This window comes from Pelobates fuscus, chromosome 9 (genome assembly GCF_036172605.1).
Source record: "Pelobates fuscus isolate aPelFus1 chromosome 9, aPelFus1.pri, whole genome shotgun sequence".
Lineage (NCBI taxonomy): Eukaryota > Metazoa > Chordata > Amphibia > Anura > Pelobatidae > Pelobates > Pelobates fuscus.
Window position 1 is genome coordinate 155,957,171 of NC_086325.1, and position 26,836 is coordinate 155,984,006.

Here is a 26,836-nt window from a genome sequence, read left to right on the forward strand (position 1 = left end):
AAAAAATACAACAAAAAGACACCAACAACTCCTTGAGTGGGAGGACAAGGATGGGCAAGGGATCCTGCCCTATAATGGAACTACATACTGAAATACATCTCAAAAAACTATACCGTCTCCACATAATCGGTTGAAACCTGCTCTGCACTACTAGGGGGAGGCGGAGAGCCACTGGCTCGGAGGGGGCCTTCTTTCAAAACTCACTAAATTTTCGGGATTACACCTAGCTAGTCACGGCGGATGACAACCAGACGCCAATGAACATAGACCAACTGCACGACCCAATTCCCACACACATCTCTGAACGACTCCTCCCCTCGACATCTCATAGACACTTAAACACAAAACCGACAAGTTAACCACCACAACCAACAAGACTGAACATGCCTAACTCCCCCCTACCCTGACGGTATAAGGACATGGCCCTGATGGCACCACTACCTAAAACAAATACTAACAGACACGGTATACCCTCTCTCTGGAACTACCCTTGCAAGGAACACAGCCTGACGCAATGTTACACTGAGCCCCATAACTCAACACGTTATTTGGTTCAGAGATGTGATATTTAAGTTATTGTATATATTTCTCAATTATCTCGCCTAGGGTTGGAGTGATGATACACAAAATACAGATAAAGATTGTCAAAGGAAAGTAAAAGGGAAAAATGAAAGGAAGGAATGAAAAAGAAGGGGAAAAAAATAAGTAAAGGAAAATATATGCATACTCTAGGCCTAGTTCATCACACAGTGGTATGCCATCACTCACGTATATGCTAGCATAGATATGTTTGTGCTAATGCTTACCTCCTTGACCGACTGTTCTTATTTTTATTTTTTGAAATTCTTTATTTTAGTAGTGCATTGAGAATCATACATATGAATCATGCATATACATTCTGGATAGCGTTATATGATAGTAGTAGTGATGTAGATTAATTTAGAAATAAACAAATATGTTTAAATGTCTATCTGTTCCTGTCCAAATCTGAGATGATTAAATTGCGTATACGCAGAAGTAAGCTCACACTGACACATGGAGTTCAGGTTAAAAGCACTTCAGAAAATTTAATACAATCTGGTTGGAAAACAGTTGTGCAGATCTTTTTAAAAGCAAAATGACATCATCATTGAATATCAGATAATAACAAATAAACATCATTAATTGGATTAAACGTTATGTGACTATATCAGTGTCCACCCATCAATATTATTAATTGGCTCAGGGATTTGAGTGACCAGCTAGGTGTCCTCCCACCGGGAGGTGGTATTGTTCTGGACAAGGGTGTGGACAGAAGGCTCAGGCGCCATCTTTCCCAGCATGAGGTTTACTCGGTGGAAAGGGGGGCTTGAGCGTCATTTTACACAGTCAGTGATATCGGGCCTCATGTCCAGGTGCAAGGTCTCTTATGAATAGAACATTTCATTACTACTGTGTTCTCGTGGCCTTCAAATTATACTATGTTGCAAGTTAGGGGAAAGTCAGTAAAGTCAGCAGTTCCTGAGTTAATCATGTCTTTATAGAGAATACAGTCTTTGTCTATTGTATTAGATGTGCTGGGAAATTCTGTCATGTAATGTAGTTTTGAAATGAACAAGTTAGGTTATGAGGACAAAATGGAGGATTGAAGAAGTCAGGTTAGGAGGACAAAATGGAGGATTCACAGTATGCAGTTAAAATGGAGTTAGTACAATAATTCAATACAAGTTCAATAAAGATTTTTAATAATTCTACATCAGTCCCCCCTATGAAATGTTAATATTCTAAGAGATAAACTTTATTAGTTAGTTTCAGAAGACAGGTTAGCCCAAAGGCACAAAACCCTATGAAGTAACGGTTCTTAAAGTCTTCTTAGTTCTTCAGAGGGACATCATAAATAGACAAGCTTACATTACCATATGGACCTGTGTTATCTGGAATATAGGCACAACAAGTCATGGTGACAGGTAAACGTTGTTGGTTGCAATAGATATAGTAAATGCAAATCAAAATATTATTATTATTATTAGGTACCCCCCTTGGCACACCTATGGCATCAATATATATATATATGTGTCAAACTTTCCCTTTAGAGGGGTGCTCCTCTTTATGTTCTGAAGCATGAATGTGGTGTGTCAAGAATACCTTGTCATGTATTATGTGTATGGACATAATAACCTTGGCTAGGGCGCATTTGCTTATGCATTGTAGTATTAAACCTGTCCCACGCTACATCAGCGTAGGTGGACTCGGATCATTTAGTCAATATTAATATCACCACAAACTCAGGATGGGCAAATAATCCTGAGGGAGCTTGGCGTTTGGATCGCTTTAGCTTCACGAGGTCTCCTTTTGGGGTCCTCGGCTTTCCATCGATGGCAGGTGGTCAGGCATTATTATGGCCATCAAACACCTACTTGCTGGTATCTTTTTATTTAACAAGTCATTTTTTCTTTAGAGTCAAAAGTGTGTCAAAATCAACAAATGTCACTTCTCATGTTGCAGAGAGAGTCTTGAATCTGGAACAATGAATCCACTGAGTGATCTCTGCAACTTTCACAATGCACTACTGGGTATATGGTCTTGGATGTCACATTGATGACCGGCTAGGCTTCTGGCCATCCTGACAAAATGTCTATGATAACTAGTGCATATTTGACCCAGTAGCTCTTTGTCATCTGGATTCTTGAAAGGGATATTGAGAGTTAGCTAGGTGCTTAGGGGTATTTTAGAGATCAAAGAGTTCATGAGGGTCTTGGATAGGTATAAAGTTCCATGGGCTCACTGCCCAGTACATGTTTTTGGGTAAACAGAGCTTAAGAGCGTTGGAGTACAGCCCGTCTTCAAGGGTTGCCCCTTTCTGTTTTTCCAGCTTTGTATTTCTTCAGGGTCAGTAGCTGCTTTGTCATTCTTTTAGAAGCTTGAGATCTGTAGGTAGGATCTACATGGTGAGTATAGAAGTTTCTTTAGCGGACACCATTCTGTCCACTTCCCTTGGTGCACTTGTGGCTTGGTTGGCAGCTTTTAGTCAGCTGAGTGGTGCTTCTTATCTTCCAGATTGATCCAAAATAATGTGCTGCACCCAGGGCATGTCTTGAGTCAGTGTAGATATTGGCATGTCTTCCTTCAGGCATTTTGTATGCCACTGAGAAGGCTGTCAATTCAGCGTCTTGAGCAGATGTGAGTGAGGAAAGTGAAGGTGCTTGACGTACCTGATCTTCTGTAGCAACAGCAAATCCAGTATGGTACCTTTCCTCTTTATCCGCAAACAGAGTGGAGTCAGGATCTGGTAAAGCTACTTTGTCTTTCTATTCACAGTTCTCTTGCTGACCCCCCTCTGTAGAGATTTGTAAATTGAATGTTCATGTTTTGTTCTAATGAGTCAAGTTCCTTTCATGAGATTTCTGGGGGCTTAGTGAAGAAAAAACATGAGGGACAGCCACCTCCCTTACAGGTGTCTTACTTCCATGGGAATCTGGGTCAGGACCGCACTATTTCCTTGAGAGTGCCCAAAACAGTTCTTTCATGTCTGAATAATTTTTCGTTAGTGTGGGATTCCCCCCTGGGAAGTGGCGGAAGAGTGGCCAGAGCAACTTTCCTTCAAAAATATAATGTTGTCAGGTAGAGGCAGAGTTGTCTATGAGTGGAGGAAATTGGTAAGGAATAAGAAGGGAGGAAGCATATAAAGGATATAGATATGGTGGTGGGGAGATGGAAGAATGAGTAGTGGATAGAGTGAGAGGGAAGAAGGTGGAGTAGGAGGAGGAGAAGGCGGAGTAGAGGGAGGAGTAGGAGGAGGAGAAGGAGGAATAGAGGAGAAGTAGGAGGAGAGAGGAGAAGGTGGAGTAGAAGGAGAAAGTGGAGTAGAGGGAGGAGTAGGAGGAGGAGAAGGAGAAATAGAGGGAGGAGTAGGAAGAGGAGGGAGGAGTAAGAGCAGGAGGAAGGGGTAGGGGGGGGGTAGAGGAGAAGGAGGAGGAAAGAGGAGAAGGTGGAGTAGAGGAAGGAGTAGGAGGAGAAAGTGGAGTAGAGGGAGGAGTAGGAAGAGGAGGGAGGAGTAAGAGCAGGAAGAAGGAGTAGGAGGAGGAGAAGGTGGAGTAGAGGGAGGAGTAGGAGGAGAAAGTGGAGTAGAGGGAGGAGTAGGAGGAGAAAGTGGAGTAGAGGGAGGAGTAGGAAGAGGAGGGAGGAGTAAGAGCAGGAAGAAGGAATAGGAGGAGGAGAAGGTGGAGTAGAGGAAGGAGTAGGAGGAGAAAGTGGAGTAGAGGGAGGAGTAGGAAGAGGAGGGAGGAGTAAGAGCAGGAAGAAGGAGTAGGAGGAGGAGAAGGTGGAGTAGAGGAAGGAGTAGGAGGAGAAAGTGGAGTAGAGGGAGGAGTAGGAAGAGGAGGGAGGAGTAAGAGCAGGAAGAAGGAGTAGGAGGAGGAGAAGGTGGAGTAGAGGGAGGGGCAGTAGGGGAAAGTGGGGGACTGTAGATGAAGGGGAGGGATCGGTGGGAGGAATAAGCGGGGGTGGGCAGGTAAGGGAGCAAACAGGTGATGTAGCAATGGAGGATACATCAGAAATCAAGACTAGGTAGAAATGCAATGGAGGCTGCAAATAGCCCATGTACAACAACTATTAACTGGCCCTATGCTTTCCCTAGAGAAAAATAATAAAAGGCTAACATGCTCATCTTGTCTCCACAAGCCTCGAACGTTTCACTCCCATGGGTGGCCCATGATGGCTTGCCCATCACTTCTCCACACGGGGTCTTGTGCCCGCGGAGACAGACGCTATCCCTGACTCTCGTTCTTAATTTAATAATTTATATCTAACATCTCAAAATGTAATTTCTACTTATATCACAAATATACATCATCACAATTTTATGTCTCGTAAATGGGATAAAATTTATTCTACTCTTCACTGATAATGTATTTTTAAAACATACAAAATAGACAAATAACATTGCCTTCTGCAAAATAAATGGAAAAGATAATGGAGATTTTGTTAAGCTTATAAATGGCTATACATTAATTCACATTTCTTGTTCTCCAGTTTCTGGCTGTTGATGACAATGTACAATGTAATAGAGCAGCGGAAAATGCTAGTAGAATGCTTGGTTGCATAGGGAGAGGTATTAGCAGTAGGAAGAGGGAAATGCTCATGCCATTGTACAGAACACTGGTGGGACCTCACTTAGAGTACTGGATACAGTACTGGAGACCATATCTTCAGAAGGATATGGATACCTTAGAGAGAGTTCAAAGAAGGGCTATTAAACTGGTTCATGGATTGCAGGATAAAATTCACCAGGAAAGGTTAAAGGATCTTAACAGGTATAGCTAGGTGAAAGGACGAGACAGGGGAAATATGATAAAAGCATTTTAAATACATAAAGGGGAAACAACACAGTAAAAGTGGAGACTATATTTAAAAGAAGGAAAACTACCATAATAAGAGGACATAGTCTCAAAAATAGAGGGACCAAGGTTTAAAAATAATATCAGGAAGTATTACATTACTGAGAGGGTAGTGGATGCATGGAATAGCCTTCCAACTGGAGTGGTAGAGGTTAACTCAGTAGAAGTGTTTTAAGCATGCGTGGGATAGGCACTTGCTGCTAGTAACAGATCTAGAATGAATATACTATAATGCCCAAAGTCTCAATTCCTATGCATATGCAATAATAAAATATCTGGGCTTACAACAAAAATTATGTTAGTCAGTCTTTAAACTTGGCTTATTCATTTGTTCAAGAAATCTTGGTTTATTAGAACTTTCTTTTAGTAAATGTTCTTTAAGATAACCCTTCTTTCAGCATGTTATCAATCTTTGTACACAAAGCTAAAACACACTTGTTACTTATACGTGAAACGATAGACATATATATTCTATCTACATATTAACCATTACTTGTCACAGACACTTTCCTGATATAGGGAAACTAATAGTAGGATAATTTTAGTAATTGTAACTTTTTTGTTCATAATATATGGGAATTAAGGAAGACAGCATGTCTTTAAGATAGGATGAGCATGACACAATACACGGGCGGATATGACCTCACTGATATGGTAAGGGCAGAGTGAGGGCAGGAGGAGGCGTGGGTACTAAGGACAACCTTCTTTTGTTCTAGGGGCCATTTTCTTTTAGGGCATTTCAGCTGGCAAATGAAAGCATTATACATTTAACAGCCCGTGAAGCTTTGAAATAACATGGTGCAAAAATAAATAGACTCACGGAATGCAAACAATATACCTACAGCCATTAATCACTTTTCCTCTTCACAATCTAGCTTAACAACTTTGCATATTCCCTCTATCCACATTGCATAGTAATGCAACAAATCACACTTGCCTTTACATTTTTAACTCGTCCAAATAATTCTCTATTCCTGCATCAGATTCACTTTCCTAACCTTCGTAATAAACACTGAGCTACATCCCTGACTCCTTATCTTATACAACAGTCTTGGAGAAAATACTTTGTTCCATTGCTAAATCTTATCATTAGTTTCTGAATAATTTTACTGAACGCAGAACTGAAAAACCAGGAATGTCACCCCTCCCTCTCCCCCCTCGCGTCTCACAGAAGGCAAGGAGAGAGCCAGCATGAAGTTTTTTAACCATGTCAGCGCTGGAAAGACAGTTACGTTACAATTATTGCAAAAGCAAAGAGACACAAAAACACAACATTTAATAATACTCTTCAGTGAAACTCAATACAAAACCCCCACCCTCTACCAGGGTAATGGCTAACACAAAATACAAAAACAATTATTATAATATACATACATTCTTAACCCTTTGTGATCTAGTTCTTCCTCAACCCTACCTTCCTGCTGAATAGCATTGCTACTCTGTACCAGTAAGCTTGCTTTCTTCTCTGTCAGTAATCTACCACATGAAGGCACAGCAATTTTACACACTTTAGCAATCTCTATCTTCAACTAGATCACACGCGCTAGCCAGCCCTTATTGGGCTTTTCTAACCCTGTTCCATTCCCCTCCTATACAGGCGTCCCAGATATAGGGGGAAAAGGTTTTAAACAGTGTCTACAATGGTGGACTGACACTCGAGAGGGGTGGGTCCCCCCCAGTGCGTCTTCCCAAAACGTAGACTAGTCACTAATTGGAGGTGAGAAGTGTGTGACCAATCACTTCTCTCACAATAGAAATAGGAGAGGATAGAATAATAATATAGGAAGTATAGAAAAGGTAAAGAGTAAGGAAAAATCCTTAGGGACAGACACAGGAGTTTAAATAACTCCTAATTACACAAACAAAACAACAGTACAATTGAAATACAGTGCATGCATCACAGTTCAAATGAAATCAACAGTAATTCCTTTCCTTTACTCGTGTGCTTACTCCAAAGTCACCTCCCTCAACCTCGTAGTGTCCCCGCTCGGAGAACGACTTTCGTAAGTCTCACTACCAGCGGCCACGGAAAACAACTGACACCGGTCCGAGTTCCGTCAGCCTCCCTCTGCACAGCAGTCCACAAGAATGTGGCCACCTCTATCCTCACTCCCGTAGTGCCCCTATAAAACCCACTTATAAGTCTCACTACCACGTGATGCGGAAAACAAGCAATGCCTACTTGAATCCCCCCAGGAAACAGAGTCCCCTGCCACAAGACTAAGTCCCCTACCACAAATAAACAGAAAACTGGAATTCCACCAGCCCCAGCGCTCAGGGTTGTGGTTACCAAAAGAAAACTGGAATCCCCCCAGCCGAAGTTGAGGTTTACCAAAACTGGAATCCCCCCAGCCGAAGCTGAGGTTTACCAAAACTGGAATCCCCCCAGCCTCAACACTCGGGGCAGTGGTTACCAAACTTGGAATTCCACTAGCCCCAGTACTCGAAACTGTGGGTTACCACGTGCACAATGAGGCTAGCTGGGCTCTCAAAGTGTCACAAGAAGGATCACAGGAAATTATGAGTCTACACAAAATCCACAGTTCCAACAATCCTCTTTTTCCTTACAGCCACAGCCACGAGGCTCCTAAAAGAGGTAAACAGGCAAAGAAGACCCCCAGGAACGCATCCACAGGTCAACCCCCCTTTTTCCCTACAACCACAGCACCGTGGTTCCTAAAAGGAGTAAAACAGGTAACAGAAGACCCCCAGGAACGCATCCACAGGTCCACCCCCCTTTATCCCAAAAGGGGTAAAATACAAACAGATAAACAGACAAACTGAAGACCCAGGCAAGTCCCCTCAGGTCCACCCCCCTTTATCCCAAAAAGGGGAAAACAAGCAAGACAGAACCCCAGGCAAATCCCCTGCAGGTCCACCCCCCCTTTATCTCAAAATGGGGAAACAGGCAAACAATTCAAACACACCCAGGCAATAGATAGACTAAAATGCAGGTAAACAAGTGAGTAACGAGACACCGGGCAAGATATTACCTGTCTTTGATGTCCTCCCGGGAAGCAGTCACAGACACGTGGACGGGTCAATCAAAGGGGCCGGAACATACCGGTGGCTCTGCAGAAGTCTCTACCGTGTACCTGGAGGTGATCAGTCTCCTTTCCTACCCCCAGGATTCCCCCGTCCAACCTTGTCTTCCTTAGGACGGCTCACCGGCCAGAGGTCATAGCCCGATGCCCCACGTTGGGCGCCAAATTGATGTAGATTAATTTAGAAATAAACAAATATGTTTAAATGTCTATCTGTTCCTGTCCAAATCTGAGATGATTAAATTGCGTATACGCAGAAGTAAGCTCACACTGACACATGGAGTTCAGGTTAAAAGCACTTCAGAAAATTTAATACAATCTGGTTGGAAAACAGTTGTGCAGATCTTTTTAAAAGCAAAATGACATCATCATTGAATATCAGATAATAACAAATAAACATCATTAATTGGATTAAACGTTATGTGACTATATCAGTGTCCACCCATCAATATTATTAATTGGCTCAGGGATTTGAGTGACCAGCTAGGTGTCCTCCCACCGGGAGGTGGTATTGTTCTGGACAAGGGTGTGGACAGAAGGCTCAGGCGCCATCTTTCCCAGCATGAGGTTTACTCGGTGGAAAGGGGGGCTTGAGCGTCATTTTACACAGTCAGTGATATCGGGCCTCATGTCCAGGTGCAAGGTCTCTTATGAATAGAACATTTCATTACTACTGTGTTCTCGTGGCCTTCAAATTATACCATGTTGCAAGTTAGGGGAAAGTCAGTAAAGTCAGCAGTTCCTGAGTTAATCATGTCTTTATAGAGAATACAGTCTTTGTCTATTGTATTAGATGTGCTGGGAAATTCTGTCATGTAATGTAGTTTTGAAATGAACAAGTTAGGTTATGAGGACAAAATGGAGGATTGAAGAAGTCAGGTTAGGAGGACAAAATGGAGGATTCACAGTATGCAGTTAAAATGGAGTTAGTACAATAATTCAATACAAGTTCAATAAAGATTTTTAATAATTCTACATCAGTAGCTCTGAATAGAGCATAGAATGTCAAAATTACTGTTCTTTTTTTTTTATATATAGTAATAAACAAGATAGAGAAGCATAGAGTACACCTTAGGAGACCCCCCTATATTTGAGACGATAACATGTGCTAGTGCGAACAATGAGGGTTAACCATTTAAGGTGAGACTATAATCATTAGGAAAGAATGTGCCAAAAGCAGTAAGTAAGCCAGAAATACCACAGCTGCCCCACAAGGACACCAGCAAGAAAACAAGGTGACTCCCCAGGAGCCCATGCTTGCACAGTCCCAGAGCCCAAGTCAGCTTATGTCCAGTCCTGCACCGGGTAGGTGAGCCTCAGGAGCCTGAGCCCGTGGTAAGGTTGGTGATGCATTGCATACACTGCCGGTGGGATTCCCCTCTGTACCTTGCGAGTCACTTGAGGTCCAGCAGCGGTCTGCGCTGACACTGGTGTCTGTGCCGCCTTATGTCTGTGCTAGCTGAACTGCTCCCTCCACCATCATATTTAGGCCTGCTCTCCCGCTGAATCCGAGGACTCCAGATGAGATGACTAGGACTGCAGTCGAGGTGAATGGTCGCCTGCTTGCAGTGGAGAAAGATGGTGTAACCTGTGCTGCAGCCACAGCCAGAAGTTGGCAAAGGTCCTGTACAGCCTAGATATGATATCGAGCCTTCCCTGTCTCTGGGGGAACACAAGGTCTCCACCATTATAGGTGAGTTGCGGTAGAGTGCACCATCCCCCATGCCTTTACTTAACACTCCTACTTGGTCTGGAAAGCCTCGTAGGAATGGGCCGGAATCACCCCCACTGTTCCGAGGGGGGAGGGTAACGAGGCTCTTGTTCAAGGGCTGCTGAGTCCGGGCACCTCTGTACCGGGAGATCGGCCGCCTCTCCCGCTCGCGCACACCAGGCCGCTGTAGCTACGGTAGAGTATATACACTCCTGCTGGGTCTCTGACTGCTGCTCATCATACCATGTAAAGCATTAAAAACTATACAAGATGTGCCCCAAACTGGGTTAATTGAGTTCGTAGATTGCTCTGTGTGGCAGAATAGTGGAGGAGCTTGGTCAAAATTCAACCATCCACCATGTCAGGCCCCGCCCCCCTTGACTGACTTTTCTAATACCTAAAATACAGTTTTCCGTTGAGTATAGTCAGGTACACCTAACTGGTTTAACTTTCTCTTGACTTCTACTCTGTAACTCACAAAAATGAATGTATATTTACGTACAATATTTAATGCCTCACTACATATTGATTGCCTCACTACATTGATTCACAAAGGAGAAGTGCTCACTAACACAGATTTAGACAGATTTGTGAACAATATTTGAGAGAAATAGGCCTTTTGTGTACATAGAAAAAGTCTTAGAACTTTGAGTTCAGCTCATGAAAAATGGAGGCAAAAACAAAAGTGTTGCGTTTATAATTTTGTTCAGTCTAATTGTTCTGTTCTTTTTTTTCCTGATGATAAGATCTTGTCCTGCTGTTGATTACTCTGTAGAACTAAATATTCTAAATTTTCTTCCAAGGATTGGATTTTATTTGTTATCTTCGTCAATTCTCCTTCAAATTCATCTGTTATACTATGAATTTCATCTTTTATAGTTTGGCATATCAATTTCTTACACAGGCATTTAATTGGTCTCAATAAATACAAACAATATGCATCTCCTTTTGGAAGGGGTGTGTATACAAAAAAGTGCTAGAGTGAATAAACAACAGCAGCTCTATACACTTATGTGGAATAACCTCTCATCCACACCCAAAATTCAAACTCTGTAAAGTGGTATAAGTAGAACCTACACCTTAAGTGTAGTGCACTTGAAATAAAATAACATTTGAATAAAATATATATGTAAATGGTAAACTTACCCCACGTTACCTAGTTAAAATCTTTAATTTGTGATATATACAAAAGATAAAAAGAGACACAATATAGTGCAGGTGGTATACAAAATTTAATAGAATAAATGGTAGAGAAGTAGGATCACTCACATTTAAATGAGCCTATATATTGGCTCCGTAACTGGGCTTTTATGCTTTTAGGGCAGCATCACACTTCTCGTCCACTTTGAAGTTCTCTCACAGAAAGAGAACAAAGGATGAAAGGAAACCAATGTGTAGTCTATCAATAAAAACAGGTAAAAAGGTTGAATAGATATAGTGCTCACCTTATTCAGGGCCTTACAGTCCTGGCTCTGAGGTATAATAGTGTTGTGCGATCCCCATAACAATTTACCCCATTTACATCTATATTTTTTCAAGCGCTCCACTTAAGGTGTAGGTTCTACTTATACCACTTTACAGATTTAACTGGTCTCGGTCAATATATTGAAGCACTTTTGTCAATGTGTCTGAGGCCAATTTCCTTCTCTATTAGTAAAGGTGCGTCAGAATCTTTGTCACCATAAAGTGCCAGCTGACTAACTCTTCTCTCGTTTATCACTTTTGTGATCTATAGTTTTCTCTCTTTCCTTTTTTTGCTTCTTGTTTGGGATATTTTTTTTTAGTTACCATCATTACAATGAAACACCAAAATAGAAAAAAGAAAAAACAAAACGCAAAATTAGCAACCCAAGCGAAGTGCTTCAAAAGGATGAGGTTTTGTGTTCTTTTATAACCTTTCTCTTGTTATTTTCTGTTCTTTTTCCTTTTCCTCTTCCATCGTCTCTTTCAATCTTTTCCTGCGCAAGGGGCTTTTCAGGCTTTTCAGCAGAGAGAAACTCAGAGATCAAGTTGTTAACGCCTTGCTAAATTCGTATGTCTCTTTCTCTTCCAAATAATAATGCTTGTTTTATAGTATTGGGCTATTAATCATTTGCCCGTAGACCATTTGCGGATTTTCCATTGTACAATGGTCTGCTTCATAAAATAAAATATAGAAATTAGTTGTCTAATATCAATGTAATAATTTGCTCCGATTTTGTATTATCAGTGTCCGGTCTTATCTCCTCACTCCGACCAAAGACTCCAATGCTGACGTTTGTCAATCTCCTGGCGGTCCACACCTTCCTTGCGGCATAGGCTTGCTAGGGCCTTCCGTATTAGCCTCCTTACTAGGTACGCTACCATGAAAGTTATATCGTGGCTTGGTTTGTATCTCCTGGGGTTCCCTGGTAGTATTCCTCTCCTTACTCTATGTATTTACGGCCGAATCTCCTCCTCCTTTACTCTGAGCACAGATCAAATGCAGTTTTTTATTCCTGTCCCTTATCAATTTTTGTTCGACACTCAGAGCGTCCTACATCAGCAGCATGGCGTGCCTAGCGTGCGTTGTCACGTCGTTTCTCCACCTATCGACAAAAATCCCACAAGGCTGTTTTTTGGTTTTTTTTGTTGAAATAACTATTGTGTAACAGTAACATGTTACTGTTAGGTATGTTGTGTAAATCAAATTGTAAAAGTTTATTTTGATTTTGCAAGAGAGCAGCAGAGCAAAGTGTAGAAATGTTCAAAGGGGGCAAATAGTATTTTTTTTTGGAATGCAGGCTATTTTTGGCTTTTGATTCCCAAATTGACACAAGGATTTAGATCTTTAACAATGTCACAAATACTTGGGGGTTCACATGCTATTTTTATTTGACTAATATCAAATGCACTTGACACCTCTCTGTAACAATGTGTCATTAGCACGTATTTGCCTAGTATCCCTGCATGCAGTGGTTTCTGTTGTAATCATGATCAACAGAATATCTCTAACCTTATCAGCCAAACTCTAAACCACAGGGCAAAGTTGCAGAATTGGGCAGTTTCCTCCAAAACACTGGAGGACTTCATTCCCCTGTGTTCTAGCTGAATCCCAGTCACCACAGCAAAATTTAACACTTTTCAAACCTCGGAACTTTATAGAAAAGACACATTTACCTTTAATTCGTAACTCTTGTCATCGCACCCATTCATCTAAATTTCACCAACAATGATTTTATTACAAATCGCCCTCCTACTTGCTCTCTATGGGAACATCCAGTGCCAAGAAAGAACGTAAGTAAAACTCAAATCAGTTTGTATTGTGAAATGCATTCATTTACTTGTTTTAACTATATATTTTTCATATGGACAGAATGCATTTTTATTGCATTCGTGTTTTTATTTATATTCTATTTAGGCAATATTACAGTGTAATATTGTTTTTCAATTTATTTATTTTTTCATTATTTTTTTTATTTTTTTACATTTCTGTTTAGCCAAATATTTCATTGTGTTTGTTTTCGTTCTGTCATTTTAAACTTCGCTACAGAGGGATTTGGATATGTTCTCCATAACTTCGCTACAGAGGGATTTGGATAAATTGGGGGACTGGGCAGGCAAGTGGAAGATGGGATTCAATACAGATAAATGTACAGTCATGCATTTATTCCAAAATATACATTAACTGGGGTTGATTTATGGATAACATTAAATAAACAGAACTTGGGAACAATTATAGATAGCAAACTGGGCAACAGTGTGCAATGCCGGTCTTCCATTGCAAAAGCTAGTAAGGTGCTTTCGTGTATAAAGAGGGGTATTAATTCATGTGATCAAAATATAATTTTGCCTCTTTATAAATGAATGGTAATACCCCCAGCTTAAATATGCAGTGTGATTGTGGGCAGCAGTATTAAAGAAGGATATTGAAGAACTAAAAAGAAAGTTGCCTACCTCTGTACTAAAACATATGAAAGGACACTAGGTAGTGTACTGTCTCAAATTCAGAGAAGGACATTCTCAGTCTGGGACGGTTGTTCAGCCATTCTGGTTATTAGTTTATGTTGTCCCACTGGGAATAAGTCAATCAATCATGCAAGTCATTAAACGTGCCAGTGGCTGTGTGAAACCAGTGCAGTACCTTTTTTTGTCGTTGCGATTAGTGTTAATTTCTGCCAGATAAGTGGCGTGTCACCATCACATCAATGCTTTGGCACTTTTTTTTTGCAAATCCTCTTTAACATGTTAACAATAAACCATTGCTGATACATCCCTTACAGACATACATGCTCATCCTGCTCTCAAATATTCCAATGTCCCACTTGTAGCATCTGTATGTGTAGATGCAGAACTCTCAGGCACCCCGTCCCCCAAAAAAATTAATAAAAAAAATACAGTTTTCTGTTGGCGTGTTTCATGATCTGGAGAAAGTAAGTCCAAACATCTCTGACTCACTGCTTCTGCAAATTACAAATAAATATAATATAGTTCAATATAGTTATACAGTATCGAAAAAGGAAAAAAAGTACACATTGGTAGTCTGGGTAGGTGTCCCTTGTAAACAGGCACCTATTTGCCAAGTTCCAGCTCTGGTTAGGAAATATGTTAAAATGTCTTTTAATTCTAAATAAAGCAAGCTCTGATAGGATTTTGAGACCAGAGAATCCAGTTTAAGCTCCAGGATTTAACCCCTTAAGGACACACGACATGTGTGACATGTCATGATTCCCTTTTATTCCAGAAGTTTGGTCCATTACATAACAATTTAGTTTATCTGTTGATTTTTTTCACCCCCCCACACAGGTACATTGTTTTAGGGCCTCGAGTATGGAGAGTCGGAGCCTCAGAAACAGTGGTGGTTCAGGCATTCGGTATGAAGGAAGATCTGAAGATAAAAATTTCTTTACTTAGCTATCCGGATAAAAAAACTGAATATGCATCTCAGAGTCTGGTGCTGAACTCGGGAAACAACTACCAAGGCCTAACCTATATGATGGTAAGAATACATTGTGTCTGCGTTTATTCTGTTAGTTTATATTGCTTTAACTATAATTAAACTCTATCTGTCGCACAAAAAAATTAAAATGTCACTTTTTTGGACTTACGCCATTAAATAAAACATTAAAAATAATCTATAAGTCTTTAAGCATTTTTTTAATGTCTGTATTGTTTTACATTTTTATTAAATATTTAGCAATTGGTATAACAATGCAGTTCAGCCTAGGCACAGCCAGGGCACACATTTCCAAGATGGAGGCCCTCATTTGAAGAATAAATAAATGCTTTTAATTTACCTTGGGGTGCTTGGAATTTACCCACAACTCCACAGAAGGGCAAATTGTAATTGTCCTAAACAGAAGAGAACAAAATGACAGCACATATATATTGAGATCCAGTGCAAGGAAGAGAAAATAGTGATTATAAATATAGGGAAGTGCAGTTTTGAGTCAAGTGGTTATCAAACCATCTTAAAACAAGCACCATGTACCATGCTGTTTTAGTACTTACTGGTGTGAGAGGTTCATTGGAGGTAAATACATGCTCATCTTCTGCAATTATTTAGGATTCTCTAAATTTACTGCAAGCATTCCGTGATGAGTTCACCTACCCTCAATTTAATTACAGATTCAACCCAAGCAATTACCTAGAAAAAGCAACACAGAGCAATTTGTGTACCTGCACGCATTATCCAATGTGTTCACCAAAGAGGAGAAGGTGCCGGTGACATATAAGAACGGGTTCCTCTTCATTCAGACAGACAAACCTGTTTATACTCCCGACCAATCTGGTAACGTATTCGATCTTTTACAAAGAAATGCGAAAAATCATTCTCTTTACACATATGTTACGTTCCCTCCCTGGAGTTTGACTGGTTTTAGTATGGTAATTAGATTCCTACATCTATGGGGAAGCTTAGTACAGTCTTTCATATCTTCTGAGCCAGTGTTGGTGAAGTCGAGATGTTCTGACCATCTTACATTAGTCTCTACTGGGTCCCAAGTCTCTCTATTGTATTACTCTAAACCAGGGGTGCCCAAAAGGTAGATCCCTAGATGATTTAAACCTACACCTACCATGATGCCTTGTCATTCTAAAGCAGGGGTCCTCAAACTCCGGCCCCCCAGATGTTGCTGAACTACAACTCTCATGATTCTCTGGCTATCTATGTAATTCAAAGAATCATGGGAGTTGTAGTTCAGCAACATCTGGAGGGCCACAGTTTGAGGACCCCTGTTCTAAAGCATTCTAAAGGCATGCAAAGCATCATGGAAGTTATAGTTCGACAGCACCTGGGGATCTACCTCTTGCCCCCCCCCACACCCCCCACCCCTAGGAAATAAGGGTATTTACGCTTTTATACAATGTTAATGTTTAAAATGTGTACTACACTGATTAAAAAAAAGATGACAATCGCAATGTACTATGCACTAGGGAAGATTACGTAACTGCCAATGCATGCTAAAATTCTGTCAGTGTTCCTTTAAGTTTATTCGGTTTAGTCTCTAATGGATGAATTGAGGTGAACTGCTCAGTTAGTAATTCCCCTGTCATGATTTGATTTTAATATTATAGGGCATTAAATTATTCACTTCTATTTTACAGTAAAAATGAGAGTTTATTCAATGGATGAAGAGCTAAAGCCAGCGCGACGCAGAGTCACCTTAACCTTTGAGGTCTGTATTTATTCATACGGTTGTATTAAGAACCATTTTAATAAAATAAAATAAAAAAATGGACTGAAACATACCTCCCAACTCTCCCAGATCCAGCAGGACAGTCCCAATTTGGGCTTGGAGGAGTTATTAGTAATTGTCCTATCTTCACAATAAGTGATGGTTTATGTGAAATGTAAACTGAACAACACAAGACGTTAGGGACTTGTATCAAGTTGGGAGAAAATGTAACAGGGGATACAAAAACCAGTACAAAAATCAGAAAAGGAATTACTTTTTACCCAACTGTGCTAAATAATAAAACAATGTTTATTTATATCAGCTGGAAAAGCTTCAAAAATAGAAGAATTGCAAATCTTATGCTGTTTCGTACCTATACGGCATGTGATGTCAGCCACAAGGGAATTAATGTGATCCTCATTAAGCATCAATATATTAAGACCAAATGGGCCTCATTTGGCGCCCAATTTGTTGTCATTCTGTTCTGTTTGTATTTAAAAAAAAACTTTACATTTGAATCAATTTTATGTTTTTTTTTATTTTTTATTGTTTAATTATAAGGACCCAGAAAAAGTCAAAGTGGACATTATGGGAGAAAATGATGTCACTGGAATAATTTCCTTCCCTGATTTCAAGATCCCCACCAACCCAAAGTACTGTCTTATTTTTTCTTTGTATTCTTCTACCATTGTGTAATTGAGGTCACAGTCCATCGGGGCTGTACTTACTAACCAGTGAACAGGGGACCATTGTGTAATTGAGCCCACAGTCCATTGGGCTGTACTTACTAACCAGTGAACAGGGGGGTCTCATAACTCATTGTACATAGTTTTCTAGCCAAACTGGCTTCAAATGCAGAGATTAAGAACACTGAGCCCACTGAGTACTTTTTAAGATCTGGGTGGTCCAGCACCTAATCAGTTAAGAAGTGGTTTATTGTAAAAATCATAGTCTTTAAGGTACAGGAGCAAAATATACTCCAGTGAAAACTACAGGTTGTGATTTTTACAATTCAGATTATTTGGGTGCTTAGAGGGAACATATACGATAGCTTGATATATACTTATTTACAGGGCCGTCTTTAATATTGATTGGACCCTGGGCAAGCATTTGCTTGGGCCCACTGTACCCTGCACTCCCACCGCCTACACACTCCCAACCCCCAGCTCCCTGGCATGCACTCATGGCCTCCACCCCAACCTACTGATGGAACTAATGTAGAGAGGGCTGTGGTGCAATTTGTGTGCAATGTTGTTGGAACGCAGGGGTGTATGTATGTGCAGTGTTAGCATATGTGTGTGCAGTGTTGGCATTGGAATGCTGGGATGAATGCATTGCCACATGCATAGATACACACTTACACATACTGGCACACACACACACAAACACACACACACACACATATATATATATACACATACACACACACGCAGGTAGACATACACTTTGACACACAAATACACATACACAAGTATACAGACACATATAGCCAGATACACACACTGACACACATAACCAGACACACACAAGCAGATACACACACACACATATGGCCAGATACACACATATATGGCCAGATGCACTGACTCAGACCCAGGTACACACACAAATATCAATTTATATCATATTTTAGCCACCCTCTTTTCTCCTAACCTTTTGGGTACAGAAGGTTCAGTGGGGTCCAGTGGGAGCTGGATTGCCAAGGCTCAGGGCCAGACTGGCCCACCGGGATACCAGGAAATTTCCCGGTGGGCCATCGGCAGCTGTGGCCGGGCAGACACCTGGGTCTGCTGGCGGCCGCAGGGGGAGGTCTGCTGGTGGCCGCAGGGGGAGGTCTGCTGGTGGCCGCTGGGGGAGCTGTTCTGTCTATGCCCAGCACGCAGCTTAATGAGACCGGGGCCGGAATATGACATCATATTCCAGCCCCGGTCTCATTAAGCTGCGTGCTGGGGAGCAGAGACAGAAGAGCTCCCCTTGCGGCCGCCATGAGACCTCCCTATGCAGCCATGAGACTTCCTCATCGGCCACTAGCACACCCAGCCGGTCACCCACAGGTAATATGTGTCAATCTGTCAGTGTGAGTGTCTGTGTCATGGTGTGAGTGTCTGTGTCATGGTGTGAGTGTCTGTGTCATGGTGTGTGTGTCTGTGTCATGGTGGGTGTGTGTGTCTGTGTCATGGTGTGTATCTGTGTCATGGTGTGTATCTGTGTCATGGTGTGTATCTCTGTCATGGTGTGTCTGTGTCATGGTGTGTGTCTGTATCATGGTGTGTATCTCTGTCATGGTGTGTCTGTGTCTGTGTCATGGTGTGTCTGTGTGTGTGTGTCTGTGTCATGGTGTGTGTCTGTGTCATGGTGTGTGCCTGTGTCATGGTGTGTGTGTGTCTGTGTCATGGTGTGTGTGTCTGTGTCATGGTGTGTCTGTGTCTGTGTCATGGTGTGTCTGTGTCATGGTGTGTCTGTGTCATGGTGTGTCTGCGTCATGGTGTGTCTGTGTCTGTGTCATGGTGTGTCTGTCATGGTGTGTCTGTGTCTGTGTCATGGTGTGTCTGTGTCTGTGTCATGGTGTGTGTCTGTGTCTGTCATGGTGTATGTGTGTGTCTGTGTGTATTTAAAAAGTGTTTTTACTCACCTTTTTTTTTTCCACGCCATGCTGGTCTCCCCTCGACTTGCCCTGCCTCTATGGCTGAGATCATCAAGCTTGATGTCTGAGTGACTGTCACTAGAGGTGTCACTAGGAAGCAATGTAAACACTGCCATTTTTGGAAAAGTCCGTGTTTACATTGAAAAGCCTGCAGGGACAGGCTATAGACACTAGAACCACTACATTAACCTGTGTGAGTGTGTGTGCGCCTGCTAGTGAGTGAGTGAGCTTGCTTGCTTGCGTGTGTGTGTGTGCCTGCTAGTGAGTGAGTGAGCTTGTGTTTTTATGCCAATGAGCTTATGTATATCAGTGACATTGTTTATCTATGAGGCTGTGTATCAATGAGCTTGTGTGTGTCAGTGAGATTGTCTATGTCTGCATGTGAGTATGCTTACTGTATAATTAAACGTTTTACTCTGAAAGGACCAATATTATATATTAGAAAAAGTAATATATATATCTCGAATATATATTGCTTTTTCTAATATATAATATTGGTCCTTTCAGAGTAAAACGTTTAATATATATACATAATTACTCAACCATCTGGAGTGGCAATATATGGCACCTTATGGGGCTGGCATAGATTTTTTTTTCCAGGGCTGCTTTGTATCCCCAGTCCGGCCCTGCCAAGGCTGATTGGAGTCTGACTTCCTTAGTCCCTTTCCTCCTCCTGTGTATACCTCCCCAGCAGCACTCTGTTACTTGGGAGGAAGTGATCTAATTTCACTTCCTCCCAGCAGGCAACATGAAAGGGGCCCAAGCCAGAGCACTCTTAAGGTGTTGCAGTCCACAGGATTTGGATGCTGGCAGGGGTCCCACTGGGCAGCTAATTTGGGCCCTCTAGGAGTAACTGGGCCCGGGGCCCTGTTTATTTATTCACTAAAGTCAGAATTTAAAGTAAATTCAAAGTGAATTTCAAATGTAAGGCTAAAAAGCCAAACTGGTAAAATTCTCTAAGTTATCTTTGCTTCCATTTTTGGCGATTTCCCCCTAAATGTGACATTTACTTTCAATTCTAATTTTAGTTAATAATCTTGACATTGTTTTTCATGCTTATTTTAGATAATAACCAGAACACGTTACACTATGTCCGTCTGTCTGCCTTTCTATCTGTCCCATTTTACCTATAAAAAAATGAATGATTAATTTAAAACGATATAGAAATGTGAAATAAATGCCAATAGTGTGGGTCATCATGCCTGTTTGTATCCTGTAGATTTGGTATATGGGCTATTCATGCTGCCTATGAAAACGATTTCACGACATCTACTGCGGCACATTTTGAAGTGAAAGAATATGGTATATTTTTACTTATTTGGGATTTTAACATAAATACAGTTCATTCATTGAAAAATTAATACATTTACATTTTATACAAATTTCCTTCTTCAGTTCTGCCAAGATTCTATATCTCCATTCAACCAGAGAAAAATTTCATTTGCCATGACAACTTCGAGCATTTTGAAATCAAAGTGAAAGCAAAGTAAGTTCTATACCGGGGGTGTCTGAGTTTTTTTCTGTAGTGGGTTACTTCATCAGAAACGTATGTGTGTTATTTTTCACTGAGAGAAAATACACACACTAGCACACATACAGATACACACTGACACACATTCAGATACACACACTGACACACATACAGATACACAGGGGCACATACAGACAGATACACATACTGACAAACATGCAGATACACAGACACACTGAATGACACACATTCAGATGCAAACACTTGCACACATACAGATACACAGGAATACACAAGGCCCACAGACACACCTACAAACAGATACACATACAGACACACGTCCAGATAAACAGACACACACAGACATACACATACATATACAGACACACAGATAGATGCACATACAGATGCACAGATAGATGCATATACAGACACAAAGATACACAAACAGACACGCAGATACATATGCAGACACACAGATAAACACAAACAGTTACACACAAACATTTTTACCACCCTCCTGATTCCTACATTTTGGGAGCAGGAGGGTAGCTTCCCTGAGGTCCAGTGGCTGGTTGAGACTGGCTGAGAGCTTCCAGTTCTGCCACTCTTCCCCTCCTCTCTGTCTCCTTACATGCAGCACTCTCTGTTAGCTGGAAGGAAGTGACCAGCTGTCACTTCCTCCCAGCGCTGGCCGACATAATCACAGCAACACTGTTAAAGGACCACAGCACTGACTGGGCCCCTGAAGACACAGTACCATCAAGTAGCCCTAAGTGCATGGGCCACACTTTGAGGTCTGGCGGGCTGCATGTTGGATGCCTAGGTTATATACAAATTATTTAATAACAGATTATATTAATGTTCATCTAGGACTAGAGTCCGGCAGGATTAGTCACTAAAATGAGAATTCTTGAGAATTCTAATGGAATTTCCAATTTTTTGACCAAAAATAGCTGAACTAAAACTAATAAATAAAAGAACAGATTTCCAATGCGGCTTTTCTTATGTTAAATTTACTTTGAATTTCCCAAAAAAATACACTTCAATGAATAGATAAAAACATTAAAAAATCTAATAGGCAGCTTAATTACCAAATACAGAGTCTCTTTTGTCTGATAAGGGATAGGATAAAACAGAAGAGGTTGGTGGAGCACCTGACATGTCCTTTTGGAGATATATGCAATGATATATATACAATGACAAAAAGTAGAGGCAAAAGGAACTGATAGAGTAGCAGGTTAGATACTTTCGGTAAAATAAGGATAAATAAAATTGTGCACTCACACTTGCAGGAGCTTTAATTAACTCCCACTTGAACACCTGAGCGGATATAGTGTAGTGCAGGTTCTTTAGATAATCCTTGTGACAATTTTCATTAAAAATATGGAAGACAAATAAAAGTATGTGGTGAAGTATGTTGAGCTAAGTGTAAAAGATGCACACTCACAAATTATGCAGCCTAAGTACTGGCTCTAGAATTATTGCCTGAAGTGGTATGATCGCAACTCTATTATATAGGTGATGTGGATCTCTCATTGTGAGTATACATATATATATATATATATATATATATAAAAGAGAAGTGAAAACCACAATAGTGCACACCCTAGGAATGGAGTTAAAAACACAATAAAATGATAAAAACCTACTCACGTGCTTTAGAGCAAAGTTAGGTTTCCTCAATCTGATAGGCACAGGTGGTATTATCCCAACCAAGGATATATATCTCAGGAATCCAGCCGCAGGAAATCAGGTCCAATAAAAAAATAAATGTATTAATAAAAACAACAAAATCAAAAATAGAACTAAATTAGATAAATAAAACAATATTACAATACACCTAACACTTAACAAAACGTTTCTCCAGGACCTGGCTTTATTAAAAGTGTAAGTGGCTGCAAAGAAGTAGAAGGGGAGGTGTAACCAATGGACTGTACCTCTGACCCGTATAATTATTTTACAGCTATTACTACAATAAAAAAGTTAACGAAGGAATGGCCTATATTCGCTATGGGATTATTCAAAATGGAGAAAGGACATTGATGCCTAAATCAATTGACGTATCGCAGGTGAGAAATGTAATGACTGTGAATGAACTGTTTAGCATTTAAAGATCTTTCGTACTAAGCAATTATTTGACCAGAGTTATACAAAGAAAACACAATCCGAAGTGGAGATGTCAAAATTCCAAAGGTCAGAAACATACGTGCTAAAAATATGAAATGCGGACATTTCGTCACATTCTTTTTCAAATTGGAAATGTAACAGTCACTGACATTTATATTACAATTCCCCCATGTTTTAATTTTCTATCACTAGGTGGTTGATGGAGAAGCAGTTTTTCATTTCAATAGCAAGAAGGCGGTGGAAGAACTGGGGTATCATAGTCTAGATGAACTTGATGGTTCTTATTTATACATAACCGTATCCATCGAGGAGCCCTCAGGTAAGACCAAAGTGTTTTCTCCTTTATTACCTATCTCTCCTACGTTAAACTTTCATACACGTACCACAAATGATGACAAACACCACTAGTTATGAGTTAGAAGAATAACCTCAACTTAGACTAAAAACATAGTTAATGTTTTAATACTAAAGAGAGGGCTACCAGCACATCACCACTGTGCTAATTGTTATAACGAGGAGGTATTACACCGAGTGAGCAGAAATGGGCAGATGTGATTGGCTGAGAGTTTAAATTGACAGCTTTCAACCAGGTATGAATTGGTATGACTAAAAGAAGGTGTGTAATCTCTGCCTTTGCCACACCTCCAGTAAGGGCTGGCTGGGCTGTGGACAGCCAGGGAACCTTATTTAGTGCTAAACTGTCCAAAATGATCTAACATTGAAAGGACAGACAGTGCTGGTGACTCCAGGCACTATAACCAACTCAACGAGATTAAATTGTTATTGTCCCTTCGGTGTCCCCTTGAGGCCTTGATTGGGGTTAGAAACCCACATGTTCCCACGCTCTATGGCTGTCAGTGCTTTAAAAGAAGCCTTCATCATGTTTACTCTATAATGTGTATAGACAGACCATTCGGTTACCAAATCGAGTAAGAGTCTATTAGGGAACCTTCGGTGCTCTTCCTGTTTTCACTCCAGGTTCTTACTTCATGAAGCCTGTTATTGGTTACCTGTCTCTGGTCTTGTTGACTGTCTCATACAGAGCTGTGAATGATGTAGATACTAATATCAGAGATTGGTATAAATAGACCCATCCCTTCCCCATCAGTCAGTCTTTTTTCTGTCCTCCACAGCAGTTAGGAAAGAGTCTGCTTTAGGCCTAGATTTGATTTAATGCTAATGATGCCAAAATTGTTGTAGTCCCAACCAGGGTTCAGCCTCTAATCCTTCTAGAAAGCAAAGAAAAAGTTGCGCCAAAGAAACATGTAGCAAAAAATGTATAAGGTTTAGTTGAAAAAAGTTTTTTTTCAGTTTCTTAGAATAGTTTTTCAGTATAGATATCATGTTAGTAGTAATTTATAATAATAATAATAATAATAATAATAAAATGCGCAGTATATAGTAGTAGTACAGTTTATATGTCTTTAAGAGGGCCTGTCACCGCCTGGTCTCTTTGCATAATTTTCTGGGTGTCTGGTTGCCGGGGTGGGGGGGTGAGATTTAATTTCCTGAGCCTGTCCCTCGCTGGCTTCGCCTTCTTGATCTGGTGCATCCTCTTCAGCTCCTGGCAAGTCAACTGCCAAGAGCCGACGTCAGCGAGGTTGTCTTGCGCGTAAGTACAGCACTGAGATCTATGGAGGACCCTCTGAGATCATTCATAGACAGAGCTAGTATTCCCTACAACCGTCACTGGTGACCGCTGCGGCAAATGATAAGCTATGCACGAGGTAACTCCTCCTTTTGTCAAGCGTGTCAAGCATAGGAAAAATCCAGAGACAAAATAGTGCCTAGTTTGTCTTAATATATCTTGTGACTGGTTTGGAATTTCCGTAAAATTCCAAAACAGTCAATGTGAATATTTTGTAAGGATTGTATCTTTATGAAATACTAATTTTTGGGGGGTGTGTGACCTGAGGGTGATGGAGAGGCTTTAAATGTGCAATAAGTCTGTTCAACACTAGGTGGTAGTGTTTTTGCAGAAACAATAGGCAAAGTAATAGAGTATAAACTAATGCTGACTAGATGGCAGTGGAGAGTATATATACCACTATGGTATATAAAGAACTTTTTATTACAGCTGCCTTAATTCATTAGTTAATGTTTTACTACTCTGCCTAATAGTTCTAGAAAAACACCACCCAGTGTTGAACATTTTATTTAAACTAACACTAACAGGTTACCAATACTGAAAAACTATTCTAAAAAGAGAACTTGTTTTCTTTCAACATAACATAACCCAATTTTTGCTAAATTTTTTTTGGCCTAACTTTTTCTTTGCATTAATTTGTTGCTTATTTTAGCAGTTTAAGGGTTATCACAGCTCTTTAAAGGACCACTATACTGCCAGGAAAACAAACTAGTTTTCCTGGCACTTTAGTGCCCTGAGGATGCCCCTACCCTCAGGGTCCCTCTCCCGTGGCGCTGAAGGGGGAGGAAGGGGTTAATCCCTTACATCTTTTCCAGCGCCGGGACTCTCCTCCCTCTTCTGACGTCATCGGCTGGAGCCGCACGCGCATTCAGCCAGTCTCATAGGAAAGCATTCTCAATGCTTTCCTATGGACGCTGGCGTCTTCTCACTGTGAAAATCACAGTGAGAAGCGCGGAAGCGCCTCTAGCGGCTGTCAATGAGACAGCCACTAGAGGCTGGATTAACACATAGGTAAACATTCTCTGAAACTGCTATGTTTACAGCAGGCAGGGTTCACCCTAGAGGGACCTGCACCCAGACCACTTCATTAAGCTGAAGTGGTCTGGGTGCCTATAGTGGTCCTTTAAGTTTTGCTGGCTTGTATTTTATACTGTTTTGCTAGCGTTGTACCATTTATATATGTATATATATAATCACTAAAGACCCCGCAAACAGCACATATGCAAGAGATACTTCTCTGACTGTACCCCTTTTAGCCTTTTTTTTTTTTTTTTTTTTTTAAATTCTTTATTTTTGTAGTGCATATAGTAGTCACAGGCATACATATGGTACCCCAACGGCATTCCATATGCAGGTTTCAAGACATTAGTTACAGTAGGGGGTAAATAGACAGTGCACTTTTTTGATATTTGTAGTATGCATGGATAACATGTGTATAAAACAGGCTTAAACGACAGGCATATAAATCGAGCTGAAAAAGCAGGCTTGTAAATCAGGCATAGAAAACAGTTTGTGAAATCAAGCTTTTAAATCAGGCTATTCAGACCGGCTATTCAGTCTGGCTATTGACTCAGGCTATTAAATCAGGTTAACAATTCTGGCTAGTAAATCAGGTGTATAGAATATATACAGGCAAGTCCCTAGACCTGTGGTTATAGAGGAGCCGAGGATATGATCCCTGTGAGCAACCATAAGGGCTTAACCAAGCTAATTTAGCCACCTCAAAACAGTGAACCCCTTGTATTAGGCTACACATCGATTATGTGAGGAATCAGTATTGATTAAACAGTGCACCGGGTAGTATATATTTGCACATATCACATTATAAAGGTGCTGCGCAGAGACACGTTAGGGGTGCGTTATAGGCAACTGAATCAACGATATCTGCATGAGAGAGTCTCGGTGCGAGTGTGTAGGGCTTGTGTACCCATCTCCCGACCTGCCTGCGTCTCGATGGTGTGTCCAGCATGGCGATGATCTGCCAGTCCATGGCTCTCCCGTTTGGTGAGTGGGTGCCTAGGCCCAGTCTGCAGGGGGGGAGGTCATGGGGTGGCTCCATGGGCTTCTCCTGTGGGTTGTGGGCTGACGGTAGTGCGCTGGTGTGTGTTACCTCCCTGTTGCTGTGGATAGTGCATCCACCGTCAGCTTGTTTTCTCTGCCGGCAGCTTTGTTTCCGCC

At 41.0% G+C, this 26,836-nt stretch overlaps 1 protein-coding gene across 1 annotated transcript in view; it reads left to right on the plus strand.

The window, feature by feature from the left end:
• The first annotated feature begins 12,891 nt into the window (after positions 1–12,891).
• The window catches only part of C5 (complement C5), an 86,192-nt gene continuing 72,247 nt past the window's right edge, over positions 12,892–26,836 (plus strand). The window contains exons 1-9 of the mRNA XM_063432829.1: positions 12,892–13,385; positions 14,895–15,087; positions 15,717–15,879; positions 16,695–16,765; positions 17,327–17,418; positions 20,629–20,711; positions 20,805–20,895; positions 22,847–22,952; positions 23,203–23,329. Of these exons, the coding sequence (XP_063288899.1) occupies positions 13,321–13,385; positions 14,895–15,087; positions 15,717–15,879; positions 16,695–16,765; positions 17,327–17,418; positions 20,629–20,711; positions 20,805–20,895; positions 22,847–22,952; positions 23,203–23,329 (991 nt within the window). The 5' untranslated portion in view covers positions 12,892–13,320. The remainder of the gene's footprint in view (positions 13,386–14,894; positions 15,088–15,716; positions 15,880–16,694; positions 16,766–17,326; positions 17,419–20,628; positions 20,712–20,804; positions 20,896–22,846; positions 22,953–23,202; positions 23,330–26,836) is intronic.